Source organism: Strix uralensis, chromosome 23 (genome assembly GCF_047716275.1).
Source record: "Strix uralensis isolate ZFMK-TIS-50842 chromosome 23, bStrUra1, whole genome shotgun sequence".
Classification (NCBI taxonomy): Eukaryota; Metazoa; Chordata; class Aves; order Strigiformes; family Strigidae; genus Strix; species Strix uralensis.
The window spans coordinates 298943-314178 of record NC_133994.1 but is presented as its reverse complement, the minus strand read 5'-3'; the positions used below and the strand labels follow the sequence as shown (position 1 = coordinate 314178).

Here is a 15236-nt window from a genome sequence, read left to right as displayed (position 1 = left end):
CCTTCGTGTTTGAAAATACAGATTGGTGTTTTGGACTCTTCAGTTTTCTAGTCACAAAAATATTGTCAAACGCCCCCTCTCCTCACTGCATCTGCTCTCAGCCCGCCGCGTAGCCCACGGGGAGATCAGTGGGGTAATGCCGAGCTCTGCGTTTCTGCGGGGAGGTCTCTGTCTTACCACATGTACTTTCCTTTTAGCTCATGACACTGGGCTCGTGACTTTGCAAGTTGCCTTCAACAATCAGATCATCTCCAATTCTGTGGTGTTTGAATATAAAGCCAGAGCTCTGCCAACCCTGCCTTCCTCCCAGCATGACTGGCTGTCCTTGGATGGTAAGAACATGCGATACTCTTTAACAAAGGCTGGCAAGTGTCAGGTCTGTGAAGGAAAGGAGCAGCTCCTGCTGTGGTGGGGTGATGCAGAGGGGCGGGTTTGTGCTGGGGGGAAGGTCTGTTGCACGATTAATCAAAGACCTCTTGCTGAAGTTTCGTACTTGTTCCTTTGGTGTGAACAAAATGTGGCTGCATTTGATGGGAAGGAGACAAAGGGGTCTCTTTGTCTGAATAGAAAGCTGATTGTTTCCCAAAACAGGGACTACCCAGACCCTAGCAGGAGAGAAGCATCTGTGCTGCAGCTGTGTTCCCTGAGAACCCTGAAACTTGAGCTTATCTAGAAAAATGTTTATTTACCTAAGCAGAAAGTGGGAAGATGGTGAGGTAATTTAAGGAATGAGGGGACTTTAGCCAGCCACTGCTATGGTGTCCACATCCCACCTCGTTACCTAGCAGTTACCAAATGGGGCAGAGGCAGATTCTGTCAAACACCTGAGAGTCTCAGTGCTGGAGCAGTCTGTGCTGATGGCAAGCCAGGCATGCTCTGGCACCTCACAGCCACAGTCAGCCTCTTCAGACTGGTAAGAGCATCCCTCGTGCCTTGCAGGGATGAGAGGGACACCCTGATAGCATTAGCTCTTAGCCAGGCATTTGGCAGAAGAATCCTCGATTGATCAGAACAGATCCCTGGGACCAGAATGTTGCACCGAGGGATGGGAGCCCGGGCTCTGGGTTTGTAGGGCAGCTCTGTGCAGGCAAGTCTTAGGTTCAGGTCTGCCTGGTAACCCTGTGCCTTCAAAATGCATTTTATAAAGGAGCAAGATGAGAAGGCTAGCAGGGGAACTTGGGAGCCTTCGTTTCTCTTCCTGTGATGGCTTAGAGAGATGCAGCTTCCAGCTCAGACCAAGGAGGTGCAGGGAAATAGCTGGGAAAGGACCGGTAGCACTGCCTTCATCTTCCTTTATCAGAGAGAGCCAGCTGCTGCGGCACTGCATTTTGTGCAATCTTAGCAAAGTCCCAACGCTTCTGCTTGGTCACCCATTTGCTAAGTGTCTATTTTCTCTGCTAAATACAGGAGAGAAATATGGTAAGGTCAGATCCTTAGTCTTCAGAGATTTCATAGCTGAGAAACTAATGCTAATGTTACAAAGCGTTACACAAAAGAAGTCACAGAAGTAGTTGTTTGCACAGGGCCATACTGAAGGGAAGAGAAATAATGAGGTAAGACACTGATGCAGTTTGTTCCTCAGTCAATTAACCTCATCCTATTCTGTCTGTCAGCTGCAAACATGGTAACTGTAATACAACACGTGCTTTGGGAAATCTACCATGATTATTACTTTTGACACCAGTTTAATGCCTTTAAAATATTGCTGTCATTACAGAGATTTGAAGCATATGCTACTGTGTTGTTATTTTATATCTTTGATGGACATGGCAAATACTTAGAACTGTTTAACTGGAGAAATACCGAACAGTTTCGAGCTTAATTCAGGCCAACTACATGTCAGTGTAGGCAGGTGGCAGTTGAGAGGTGGGCTCCCTCATTCTGTCTGGGAAGCCTTGTCAGAAAAAGCTTTTTTCATTAAAGCATTCATTAGAAGCTTTTTCCATACCAGTAGCAGGCGTGAGCCAAACCTGAGCACCCTGACACTGCTGGTGGGAGCATCTGCAGTTCGTCTGTGCACCGTGAGCACCAGGGGCAGGTGAGGAGGAGCCATTTCTAGCTGGGTTCTGGCAGAGTGGTGCGTGTACGTGTGCAGAGTCCGAGCTGATGCTTTTGGAGACAGTTGGGGGGAAAGAAGAAGATAGCATTTCCTTCAGAGTAGCACCAGGCGTGGTTTCAGTGGCACAGTACCGGTATCTTCAGCTGTTCAAGGTTATCCATTAGTATTAGCAGCAGACTGACGCATCCTCCCCTGGCTCTCCCCCTCCCTGTAACGTCACCGAACACAAACGTTCAGCTTGTCTCTGCTTTCTGACCTGTAGCTGCTGTGTTTCTCGTGCCACGTACAAGAGGGACATTTCAGGGAAGCTGGGGCAGCACTGCTTCTGATGTTGGTAGACAGGAGCGGCACAGAGACAGGTCACTGTGATTATTGCAGGAGTAAAGAGAGGTTGTGACTTGGCTGCAGAGGCATACCTGCAGACAGAAATGGAAATAGCTCTTAAAGAGCAAGGGCACGTAGTCTCGTGTTCAGCATCAGAATTGAGCTTGCTTGACTCCTGCGTATTGGAAGAGTCTCCAGGTGCTTTTCATCTGCTGTTGGGGCGGCACGTTGCACGTGGAGTGCAGCCGATCCTGGCACGATGGAGACTGATCCGCAGCTGTTACCAGGCTCTCCGGTGTGGCGTGCAAAGCGGGCAGGTTTTAAAACCCTTGTTAGACAATTCCCTCAGTGCTGGTGAATCCGGAGGAGCTGCAGAAGGTGGCTGTGAGTGCTGTCTGGTGTTCCTGCAGTTTGCTGGGAGCTCCCAGTTAGCGGGCAAGTTCTCAATTAGAGATTGCTATGATGTGGTGGTGGTGGAAGGGAGGGGGACTGCAGCACTGAACAAACTAGGGCATTGCTAGCAGGGAGGGAAAAAAAAAGTAAAAGGACCGCTGCATTGCAGAGGCCCTTCAGGGAAAAAGACTGAATAATTATACTAACCATGACTTATCAGAAGCCTCTGCCTTGATGCAGAGCACTCCAAAGGGAGCAAATTACACTTTAAAGGACCAGCAGCATCCTCCCATTTATTCTTAGAGAGCAAATGTTAGCTTAGCTAGTTAAGGTATAAGCTAATGTTGAGTTGATTCTGTCAATAGAATAAATACACAAATCCCTGTCTCCTCTGTTTACTTTAATTGCCCAGCTTCAAATCCTTGCCCTTCTGCCTGTTCTGTAGTCTTGAGGGATGGTTTTGGAGGAATATTTATAGTCCCAAAATATTGACTAGAATTTTTAAATTCCTTTTAATTAACTCGGTGGAACACTTTGAGTTCCTTTGCATGACCCTGTTAAAACACAGTTAAGGATTCCAGCTAGTATGACCGCTGTGAGAGAGGCAGGGTTAACAGTCAGCCATACCCCAGGGACAGTGTAGGAGAAGGATAAGCAATTTCCATCTTGCATAAGTTTAGAGAAATAATTGTCTTCCACAAATCTCTTTAAAAGAAAGACAAGGCGTCCTATATGTGAACTGTATATTTCCAGTTACATTAAGACAAAAATTAATCTGCTTTCTTTGGTCAGTTCTGCAGATACCTGAAAACCTGTAGCCTCTGTTCCTGTCTTAAGGAGGCAAGTCTTTAGCTGCCTGAGCGTGCCCAGCTCACAGCGTAGTGGTTCCAGTTTCTCTGCAAGCTCCTCTTGAGAATTTATTGTCCAGTTACAGGACTTGCGCAGTCGTTGTATGCCTTTGCAGCAATAGGCTGTGCTACACGGGCTGTAGCACAGCTCTGGACGTAAAAGGGCAGACAGCAGTAGCTCGCTCATGAAAGGATATGGTGTCAGCAAAGCCAGTAAATGAAATGGATGTGTCCGTGAAATTGCCGCTCTCGGGTATGGATGGCTCCCAGTCTATGCTCAGATAGGCACACTTGGAATCACACCTCTGTAGAAGTTTCCAGATTTCAACAAAGATGGGTTAGCAAGGAAGCATCTGAAACCAAGCGTTGCAAAGGTGGAGTTGCAGGGGGGCCAGCAGGAAGAGGCGAGCACAAACTCTTCTTCCCACTGGGCAGCTCTCGGCGCAGGCGCGGGGCAGAGGCGCTGCCGGCTGCGGGACATCCCCGCACCTTCTGCCGCGGGATCCAGGCGTGGGCCCGCGCCGCGGCGCAGCGGCAACTGCTCCCACCTGGCTGTCGCACCGGCAGAGAGCAGCAGGGGAGTGACCTATCGCGCTTCCTTCTTAGAAGTGCTTACGGCAACTTCTGGTTTCAGTTTTTTTAAAGGCAGGTGATTCCTAGGATTATTCAGGGAACATCTAACCAGTGCCTGTAGGGCTCGGGGTCTGGGAGAGATACGATGAACAGGAGGGCATTTTGAGTGAAACAATGGGAATTGTGTTTCCCAGAGAAAAACATTTCATTAAATAATTTCCTGGTTTTTAGTAATTGCTACTCTTGGAAGTAGTGAGCTCGGGACAAGGATAAAACCCCACCTGTTTGAGCACAGAGTAAGTATTGGCCACTGGGATCAGGGAGCCGTACTGCAAACACCTAGGAAGTGTTTGAGACCATCTCCCTCCGTGCCTCCTGTTTCTAGGGCCGTGTCGGGCCAACTGAAGGACTGTGCAGAGGAGGCGTTTTGGGGACAGCACCTTGGGTGGCCATCCTCTGAAGGGCTGCTCCCTTTTCCTTTCCTTTCCTTGTCTGTGCTGCGCTATAGAGGGTAGCGCACCTTTTTCTGAGCTATATGCAGCCACGCTGCTTTTATGCTGAGTTTTCCTTATCGTACCCCACAGATGAGTTGGACCTTTTACAAAAGGACAGTGGACACCAGCTGCTGATGTTCTTGCATTTTTTTCCTAGTTAATTAGAACAGTGGTGTTGGTTCTTTTCTCGTGAAGCACTCCCATGTGATCCCAATCTGCTCTGATAAATTTGGCAGCCTCTTCTTTTTTCTCTATAAAACTGACAGTTTTCAGAAGCCATCATGTGCTCATTTGACCTCACTTTTCATTCACTGTCTGTAGAGAGGTTCTCCTAAGAAAGAAAACAAAAAAGAAGAACAAAAAGCAAACGAGACCCCTTCTGAACTGAAGGACAGAGATCTCCTAGTGACAGATGTGTAACAAATTAGAAAGGCTTTTTAGTACAGATTTCCAGTGGAAAGCACATATGTGTGCCCTCCACTGAAGCCTTTACTGCTTTCAGAAAGTGTCCGTAGAGATGATGCTTCCCTGACATGGGACATGATCAGCAATTCCAGGGAGAATGGTGTGAGTGCTCCTTGGCATTACGCTTACGTATCTGCAGGAAAGAGGTTGGGAGCAGTAAGTGCTGCCGTAGGGAGCCCAAACAGAACTTAAAAATACACAAACCAACGAGTCCAGTGTGTGATAGGATGGGCAAGGGTGTGACTGGTACTGAATGTCAGGGGGTGCCACAGGCAGCCTTCCAGCTGGCGTCAGAGTCTCAGTGTAAGATTTGGCTGCCTTTCCCAGCTGGAAAACATAAAAAAGACTGGGGGGTTTGGTGGCTCGCTGGTGTTAGCGTGACGTGGCCATACCTGTGGCACTCAGACTCTTGTGTTGGCACGCAGGAGGTGGATGGGATCACAGGTCTTCACGTTACCTGCATGCTGCCCGGGGCACCTCGCAGCTTGGCGGGGATGCGATTTCTGTGTGGCGGTGAGCATGCAAGATGGGGGATGTTCATCACCAAAATCCACAGAGGACATCTGTGTACCGGGACCAGATGTGGCGAGATGCAGGCAGCACAGTCTTGTAGGAGAGATGTGTTCAGCGTCAGCGTGGTCCGTAGAAATGTTTTTATGCAGCCGTGAGAGACTCATGGTAGAAAAAAGTCCATGTCCATAAACAGTAGCACTGCTGATCATCCTCTCTCCATCTGAGGAGACGTGACCGTGTGTTTAACTTTACATCTTGGATTTTACCATAAAAGATGATATATTTGGGTTCTCTTCAGGAAGAGAATAGGGCCATGGTGCAGCTCACGGGCACGCGTGAGCGCTGGTCCTTACAGCTTCAAATGTTTGTTCATCCTCCTCTTGTCTTTGCTGACTCCAGTCCGTGTGGAGGCTCGCTCTGTTCTGTTCATATTCCTGTTGAGATTAGTTTGGTGGTTGTTTTTTTTCTTCTCACACTGGGTCGTTAGGGGCAGGCTGCTCTGCAGCCCTCACTTCAGGAAACCTGTCCTGTGGCTTTGGCTGAATTTCCCAGATAATCCCTTGCTATTTTGGCTGTAATGTGGTTGATCTAAGGTGAGGAGTATTTCATTTTCTGTTCTGGATGTTGTCTTTTAAGCCAGCCTGACTTCACAGCCAGACATCTGGCAAGCCTGTGTCGGTTCTCAGGCTGAAGACTAAACATGCTGCAGGGCTTAGGTGAGGCAGCAGTTCCGTTCTGGATCAGGTAACTGCAGAGACATGCTCTGGGAGTTTATGTCGGGTTTTAACGCTCTGCAGCACCTTATTGGGGCAATTCGTAAAAGTGTAATTATTTTGTGCGTAGCCCGTAAGAGCCTGGTTGCTTGAAGGCGACGCAGGCATTTCAGGTCCCGGCCCTGCACGGCTCTCGCTGAGGGAGCGCGGCCCGGGAACGCGGCTGCTGCTGCTGCTGCTGCTGCTGCTGCCCGCGCGGCGGGAGCCCGGGAGCGGCGGGGGGAGGCCGGGAACGAGGCCAGAGCGCGGGGGAGGCCGGTGGCCGGGTACGAGGCCGGGAGCGGCGGGGGGAGGCCGGGAGGGGGCCGGGTGCGAGGCCAGGGGTCGGGACCCACCGGGCACGAGGGGCCGCGGCCGGCGCGCGCGGAGAAGACGGCGGCGGCCGCCCATGGGGGCGGTGACGTCACGGGGCGGGGCGGGGCCGGCGGCCGCCGGCGGCACGGAGCGGGGCAGGGCCGGGCCGCGCCGCCACAGACAATGGGAGGCGGCGGCCGCAGCCGCCCCCCGCCGCCCGCTGGCCGCCGCTGAGCGCGGGCGGGAGCCGAGCCGAGCCATCGGACCGGGCTGGCACCCCGCCATGGCGGCGGCGGGGGGCCCCGGCGTGGGCTGAGGGCGGCGGCGGCGGCACCACCCGGCGCTCCCGCTCCCCGCCAGAGCGCCCGGCGGCGGGGGGGCGGCTCGGCGCTGCCCCAGCCCGGCGAAGTGCCGCTGCCCGGTCGCGCCGGGGTAGGGACCGGCGCCTCCAGTACCTGCGGGGGCGAGAGGGGGTCGGGCGCGGCCATGGGCCCTCGGGCGCGCCCGGGGTAACCAGGGCCGGCGGCTCCCAGCCCCACCGCCCGGGACACCGCGGCCGGCCGCCCGCTCCCGCGGTCCTTGTCGCGGGCTCGTCCGCAGGCTGCGGGGCGGGGCGGGCGGCGGCCGCGGGGCCGTCCCGGAGCCGTCCGGGGCTCTGAGGCGGCGTTGGCCGCGGCGCGGGGGAGCTGCGGCCCGTCTCCGCCCGGACAGCGCCGCTGCCCGCCCCCCGCCCCATGCCGCGCCGTGCTGCCCGGCGGCCCCGCAGCCAGCCGCCGGCCCGAGCCCCCCGGCCGTAGCGCTCGGCCCCGCCATGCCCCCGGCCGCGGGGCAGCGCCCGCCGCCGCCGCCGCCTTTCGCCGCAGGACTCTCCCGGGGTCGCACTGTGCCGGCGAGCGCCAGCCCCTGCGCCGGGGGCGCGGGCAGGGCAGAGCGGAGCCCCCCGCCGGCGCTGCGGTAGGACGGCGGAGCTCGGGCCGGCTGCGGGGATGCGCCAGGCGACGGCCGGGTCTGCGGGGCAGCCTGCTCGGTCCGCCCCTGCCGCGGGCTCCGCGCCCGATGCTGGCTGCAGCCTCCGCTGATGCCGTTGCAGACTCCCGGGTCGGCCCTCCGGAGGCAGGTGTTGCCCGTTCCTTTACCTGGCAGCAGGTAGAGGTACCGCCGAGGGGCCCGGGACCCCCACCCTTCGCAGGTGGATGTGCAGACGTGACAAAGCGCCGCTTCCAGTAAGTATCGCAGGATGACGTGCCGCGCAGTGTTTGTGTGGGTTTAATCTGCATGCCTGTGTTGTCCGGCACCCTGCCGCACTCGCAACCCGAACGCGCCCCTTTTTGAGCTCGCTCTTCCCCCCCTTCCTCGCCCTGTGCCCCGGCTGTGGAACGCCGTCGCGTTTCCATCTACTCGCCCGCCCTCCCCGGTCCCCAGCCCCTCCAGGGCGATGCTCCGGTGCCGCTCGGAGTTGGGGCAGCACTTTATTGTAGCGTCGCGTCCCGACGCCTCTGGCTCAGGCTCCTGTTGTCGGTGCGGTGTAGGCTGAGCTCGGCAGCCCAGACCTTCGCGGGGGAGTTCAGGGATGCCTGAAACACGCGCCTGCTCTGTGCCAGGTTATTGCAAAACTTGTTTTGGAGGGCGCCTGATCAGAAAGAGCAGGACTAGGACGGGGGATTCGGAAGATGGTGTAGGCCACTCCCAGTTTAGAGATGGGGTAAACGTGACTGATGTCTTGACTTTCTGAAAGCTTGCAGTAAAGGAGATCTCGGGCTCTTGCTGACCTATTCTAGTGTTTCACAGTTTTGTAGCTTGCAGCAGTTCCTATTTATCTAATTTTACAGCAGATAGAGACCATCCTGTATCATTCTGCTCATCAGTCTGGAGACGTCTGGTTGAATATTTTGTTTCTTGCGTTTGCAATTTTTATGAGGAAACTTAAGTCAGAATTTTTACCGTACTTGCAGTACCTTAACACAGATACTGCAAAGTGCCCCACGAGGTGCTTTTTCCTGGTTTCTAGCTCCTGTAGCATGTAACCCTGGGAGGAGGGAGTCTCCCAGGTGAGCAGCAGCGCAGCTCTAGGCTGTTGCTCTTTGCATACCCCCAGAAGCACAACATCTTTCAGTGTTGGCACCTGTGGGAAAGCACAGCCGATTTCTGACCTGAGATGCAGAGAGTGACCTTAGGCAGCCAACTGTTTTTATACAGATTACTAAGCAGCACAAGAAGTGACATCTTTAGCAGTCTGCCCTACCTATAAAATACGTCAGGTCCACATGACATCTCTACAACCTTCCCTGTTTGCTGAGGTAGCCGTTCCTGGATACCGTGAAAGTCTCACCATCCCTAAGCTCTGGGGAAGAGAAGCCTGAAAAAAGAAAGGCAACAAGTGCTTTATTGCCGTTGGTATAGGGAGTGCACTTGGGGAAAAAGTCAGCCTGAGCCACCCCTCTTCTCCTCTTCTCTAGTAATGGCATAAAGAGAGGCAGGGGGAAGTACTGTCTTCTGAGGGAGCACTGGCTGCTGGGGCTGGCAGGGACGGAGTAGTCCCAGGTGACATGGGGGCAATAGCTCGAGTCCTACAGCATTGGCAGAACTATGGAGGAAGTGTTGCTGGTAAGAAGTCTTGCCCTGGTGGATGGATTAATGGCTTAAAATCAGCGACAATGCCTGCATGTGCAGTTCTGGATTACTTCATTACTCCTGCCCATGCGCAGCAGTGTTTATTTCTTCTGTGAAAGTACAGACCTTCAGCTGTCGCTTAGGCTCAGAGTGTAAATACAGTGTTTTCCTCATCTCGGGCCTCAGTAGCTGTGGCATTTCTCACTAATGAAAAGGCCTGGAAGTGACCTGCTTCACTAGCACAGATTTGCGTTTGTTTTAGAGTATTAAGTAAAAATCATAAGTGCTTTCATTTGCTGGTAGAGACCATGACCCGTAATAGCTTACTGCTAAACAAAGCTTTTTGTGAGGTGCATGGAGGATGCTACCGCAGTTTCGTTTCAGAAATATGTGTTCCTGCAATGGTGGCACCTCGGAAATAAGGACTAAACTGGATCAAATTGGTACTGCGACATGGAAGGTGTTCAGGATTTTTACTGTACAGAAGAATTGAGCAAGATTTTATAGGCAAGTGACAGATGATTTGTAAAATAGGAACAGAGCACTGGCACTCAGAGGAGTGATGTGTCCTTAGACGGCTTCCATCCCCACCCACAGCTTGCATTGGATGAGAGAATACGGCGTCTCTGACTTGCTCCGCAAAACAGAAAAATGTCTCTGCGCTGCGTGTTTTTCTTTTTTACAACGCTCAGCTATCTCACTTGTTAAATTCAGTCTCTGTGTGTTCATACGGTGAATGTTGTAACACAGAAACTGCTGTTGAAGAAACCGCACGTGCTGAGAAGCCAACGCCCTCGGAGTGGCTTCTTACCTCCTGAGTATTGAAGCACACTCCCTGGGAACACGTGCAGATGCGGCTCTCGCACAGCACCATTAGTTCAGTGGTTAGAAGTCTGTGAAGAAATAATTATATCCTGGGCAGATACTGCCACAGTGGAACATGCAGGAGGTCATGCATCTTCATCCTTTTGTCCTTCCAGTCAAATACCGTCTGTCATTTAGGTTGTGCAGCATGGCAAAAAAACCCAGACGTCCAGGTGAGAGTGTAAGAAAGAGCAAGTGGTACAGACACTGCTCACAACTGCTGGTTTATTTTTCATCAGTGCAAAGCAGTGTTTCCTCTGTAATAGTTCTGGACGCACTGCCGTGTTGTGAGTGGTAACAGACAGTTTCTTGCTGGTTGAAGCTTGACAAAAGGATAAAAGGGGAGATGCTTTCGGATCTTTACCTGTCCAGTAAAGCACCGTGCAGAGATTAGAAAAGCAGCTCACTGTGCTAATTTCTTAAACTTGGCTTGTCAAGCAAAGGAGGTCTTGTCGCCATCCTCTTGGCTCCGTACCTGGACTGTAGTGGTGATTCAGGTACCACACAGAGAAAGTGAAGGATCTGAGACCCGTGTCTGCTAACATGTGGCTTTGCTACGTTCTGTAACGAGGCGTGAGCGGGAGGCAGGGGTTTGAGCCGGTGCCCATCCATCGGGAACACTGCTTGCATAGCTCAGAAAGAGAACTAACAGTGTCTTTGGGTTAGAAGATGGGGAGGGCAGTGAAGAGGAGTGGGCTATCGCAGGGGGGCAGGAGAAGCATTGCACTTGTAACTAAGCTCTGCGGAGCAGGCGTTTCCCTCAGATTTGGTCCTTGGTTTTCTGTACCATTTAGGGTGGGGACTTCACCATTTCTAAAGTCTCAAGTGTCTTGTCTCCCGCTGGCAGGAAGACGTGGCTGGATCAGGGAGTGGCAGAGTGTCTTTTGGTAGTTCTGCAGGAACTGTCCCACTTGGTGTATAATCACAAATGTTTCTGGTAGCAGCCCCGTTGCCTTCTTGCATGGAAAAAAACTTGTACAACGTTTGCCGGGTCCTGTGTTTTATCACATCAGGCACAGGCGGTCAGGAGCTGTCACGGGCTGTTAGCAGGCTCCACCAGGCAGGTGCTTCTGCAGTCTCGGGTGAAAGCTTGTGTTCTGGGCATCACTGTCCTGTGTACGTGCTGCACCTCTGTAAAGCGCTAACTGGTGTAAATAACCGTGCATCCTGAAAAGACTTGTACCGGAATAGTTTTGCATCTCTAGAAATGTTTTGTCCGTAACTTGCTGTCATTACTGTAATCAGTAGTAGGCTCCCTCTGCATGCAAATCAAAAAGAAGCTCGTTCAGCACTCAAACAGTGGTTAACGTTTTAGGGAAATGAGTATGAGATTCAAACCAGTTTCTTTGTACGGGTCAAAATCTGCCCAAGCAGCAGTTTCCAGTCCCTCCCTGCTGGGACTGTCAGGCTCCCCTTGGGCTGCCGACGCTGTGGAGCAGCCCAGCCCTGACATGACACTGGAACAACTGGTTTCCTCAGGAGGGCCGGACCCTGCAAATAAATACCACCATGAATAGTTTTGCTGCATTTCCTAAGCTTGGTTTTGAATCCGTGGGGTAGCTTCTCACTCCCCTCTGAAGGGCTGAGGACGACAGAAGTGAAAATGGCTTCGTGTGTGATGGAGCAGATCCCTAAATTAATGTGTAACCTGGGGTGCACCTGGGGCTTGCGGCATTTCACGGGGGGTGCAGGGCAGGAGGGGCGAAGCATGGGCAAGTGGGTGCGTGTGGCTCCATCAGATCCCAAAAGCTTCAGAGCTCCGTCAGGTGAAGGAGCTGCTGGTGGGAAAGCTCTGCGAGACCAGGCTGTCCCGCCGTGCCAGGGCTCCGTCTGCTCGCAGAAGAGGCCCTGGGGGCCTAGAGCCACCACCTTTCCTGTTACACTAAGGAACAGTGCTGAGAGTAGTTTTGATGTTACATTTTTATGGTTAAATTTGGAGAATAATAATTTCCAGAAAAGATACAATGCTCAGAATTTTTTCTGTGAATTTATGAGGTGTCTTGGAGATACAGAAACGTGGTCATGCTCATCACCTTCAGGGGAAGCATGCTTGAAGAACAGCTTCAGAAACCTTCTCTGTGGTTTCTTAAAGAATTTTGTAATGTTTCTTCAGATTTATATGTAATGGGAAAACTTGACAAATAGAAAAATTTGCAAGTCTAATTTTTGGGCTCACAAAAAAATCTGAAATTTTATCGTCAAAAGTAGAGTCCTTGGGTAAAAGCTCAAAGGTGTGGATATGTTTGTATCCACGTGCATCTTGGCTGTCTTTGGGAAGAGCTAGAGCCCTTCCAGTGCGAGGCAGCTCGTACTGGGCTGGGGCAGTTTAGATTTCCTGTATAATGCAGCAGGAAAAAAACCTTATTTTGATAACTTGATTTGTATGCTGTTGAGCTCTTGTCTTCAGTGCACTGCGAGATAGGTACTTGTCGTGAGATCCTCTGTTGAATATAAAAAACAAGAATGTGGGAACTGTGTTCCTGAAACTTCGTTGCCTGCTAAGCAGATGGCTCTACACAGACCCCTGAAGTGAGCAAGACAGAAAAGAGTGTGGCTAGCAAAATAAGAAATTATAAGGGATAAAGGGTCTTGAATTTCTCAGAGTGATACCTATAACATTCAGCCCTGTGGCTCTCCTAAGCCCATCTCTTAATTATTGCAAGGTAAATCGCGTAACTTCAGACTACTTGGGTTTATTTCATTTGTCCTTCATTTTTTGTCCCGTTTGGGCTTTGCTGACAGTGCTTTTTTGACAAGCAGGATTTTCTCAGGAAAATGCATTAGAGAGTCAGCAGAACTGGGCCAGGTTTTGTCATGTTTTCTTTACCAGAAAACATGGTTTTCTTTTGCGATGGAGTGTGGTACTTTGCTTAAAGAATGTGTTGTGGTGTTGTCTGATACCTTTGTTGTTGAGCTGGAGGATCTCGTTTCAGACCTCAGTTATGATTGGTACATAACACACACACATGCACGAAAACAAAGCAACCCTTTGCTTCCCAAAATGGGAGAGGTTTTCTTTCCAGTTCCTCTAAGTTTTACACAGCTGTAGCAGTCATTCTTCTGTAGAGGCCTCATGTGGATACAGGTACATCAGTTGTACAGATAAACCGGGTGTATCCATACGACTTGCATGGTACGTAAAGCTGACTTTGTTCTTGACCCTGTTGAACCCAGGACTATATAAAGGAAAGAAGATGTTTTCGTGCCATTTTCTGTGGCATAAGTTGTGCTTTTATTTTCAACACGATGCTGTTGTCCTTAGGGATGAAGCTGGCCAAGTCCTGTTACTGAGAATACAGAAGTCATAATGTTTTGATACAAACTGACAAACTTGGGACTTACAGAATATTGGTCCCTAGGAGGTCACTTGAAGACTTACCCTTTGATTAGGCCCCTGCAAAATCTTAAGTTTTCAAGGTACAAGATCACCTTTATTCTTTGTAACTTAATTTTAACAGGGTAGGACTAGTGCAGCCTGGTAAAATAGTTTGGAAGTTCACCTGCCTGTGGACAGTTGATTCTGAAATGATCCTGAGAGATGCTGGGAGAGTGCACCAAGAGGAGGGGGTGCAGAATATTTGTATGTGGTTTACCTTTGGGAGCATAACGGAAAACAAGCAGGTTCCCTGGCCCTGCTCCAAGCAAGGAAGGAAGGAAGGAAATGTGCTGTTCAGGGGGTTGAATGACCCGGGGATCTTCCACACGAACAGTGACATGTGCTGTTCTCGCTGCAGCCGGGCAAGGCATCTGTTGGTTTATTAGCAGTGTGTGAACTGTGCTGACCATGGTCCAAATGCCGTTAATCTGGTGTGTGGAAGAAAAGGAGCCTTTTGTCTCACTGCTGAGTCCAGGGGGAACCTCGGGGGAAGGTGTCCTCCCCTTTGGCTGTTCCTCTGTGCTTAGCTGTCCTTGTGTTAAGGATGTACCTACTCTTCCAGCATAGCTAGTTGCTGTCATTCCTTTCCTGTGCTTGCTCGCTCATTCTCCCCCACACCTTTTATTCAATTTTCTTTTTTTTTTGGTAGACTAACACAGTAGACATACTTCAAGTGATCAGTTGCTTTTGAAGGGGACACCTCGGTGTACTTGATACCGTGGAATTTATTATGGAAACACTACACATAAATAATTTTGCAATTGCCATCAGTTGTGGCTTTGTTCTAGCTGCTTGGGTAGCAAGTTTAATCACCTGGAAAATGGGCAGCATAGAGATACTTTCCATGCTCTACTGCCCCGCTTAGCTTATTTGCTGCCTGGAGCTTTCTAATCCGAGGGTGCGCCCTGCTGCTGGGTACCGGCCAGCACTCTCTGCTAGGCATGGGAAGGGCTCCCCTGGCTCTGTGCTGGCACTCCAGAATGCTGTTTTCACTTCCTGTTTTACTAATAGCAGCGTGTTTCTGACCTGCCTGTGGACTGAGCAGCAATTTACAGCCATCTGTGAAAAACACCGTTGGCTTGGTAAGATGCTGAAGGTTTAAGACTCTAATGAGTTTATAATGTCTGTCCTTCAGACTCCTGTGATGTCACACAGATACCCTCTGCTACCTCACATCAGGTAGTCCTGCCCTGTTTCCAGCATCACTGTCCAGGCGTCTGAATAGGAATACGTGGGAGCATGAGATGCTGTTTCAAATTCAGTTTCCTAAGAAAAGTGCTTTACTTTTCTTTCTTTGTTTTATTGTTTCCATCTGGGGACAGTGGTGGGGGTCCCTTTAGTAATTCAGTCCTCCAACGAAAAGTGCCAGGAAGTGCTTGGTGTCATTAGCTTGGTGTCTGGAAAGGTGGAGCCTTCACTTGTTGGACATCACAGAGCCTAGAGAAAAGAGCCTGGAAAATGGGCACAAACAGGGGGCCTCTCCATTTCTGTTCCACAGTGGATTTGGCTTGGGGAAAAAAAAACATGGAGGGGAACGAAGTAATTTGCACAGTGTACTTCTACATCTCACTGGAATTATTTTCTCCTGCTGTTTCTGGCTGTACAGAATAATTATTCCCTTTTGACAGTGAAATAGGTAGGAGCAAATCC

General features: G+C 51.1%; 1 protein-coding gene across 12 annotated transcripts in view; it reads left to right on the top strand.

The window, feature by feature from the left end:
* Positions 1-15236, top strand: part of CAMTA1 (calmodulin binding transcription activator 1) — a 305462-nt gene that overhangs the window by 260507 nt on the left and 29719 nt on the right. For 11 of the 12 annotated variants that reach the window (XM_074893063.1, XM_074893065.1, XM_074893060.1 and 8 more), the window contains one exon: positions 198-332. In XM_074893063.1, the coding sequence (XP_074749164.1) occupies positions 198-332 (135 nt within the window). Of the gene's footprint in view, positions 1-197; positions 333-7515; positions 7960-15236 lie in introns of those variants that run through there. The other variant, XM_074893068.1, reaches the window with a different exon arrangement.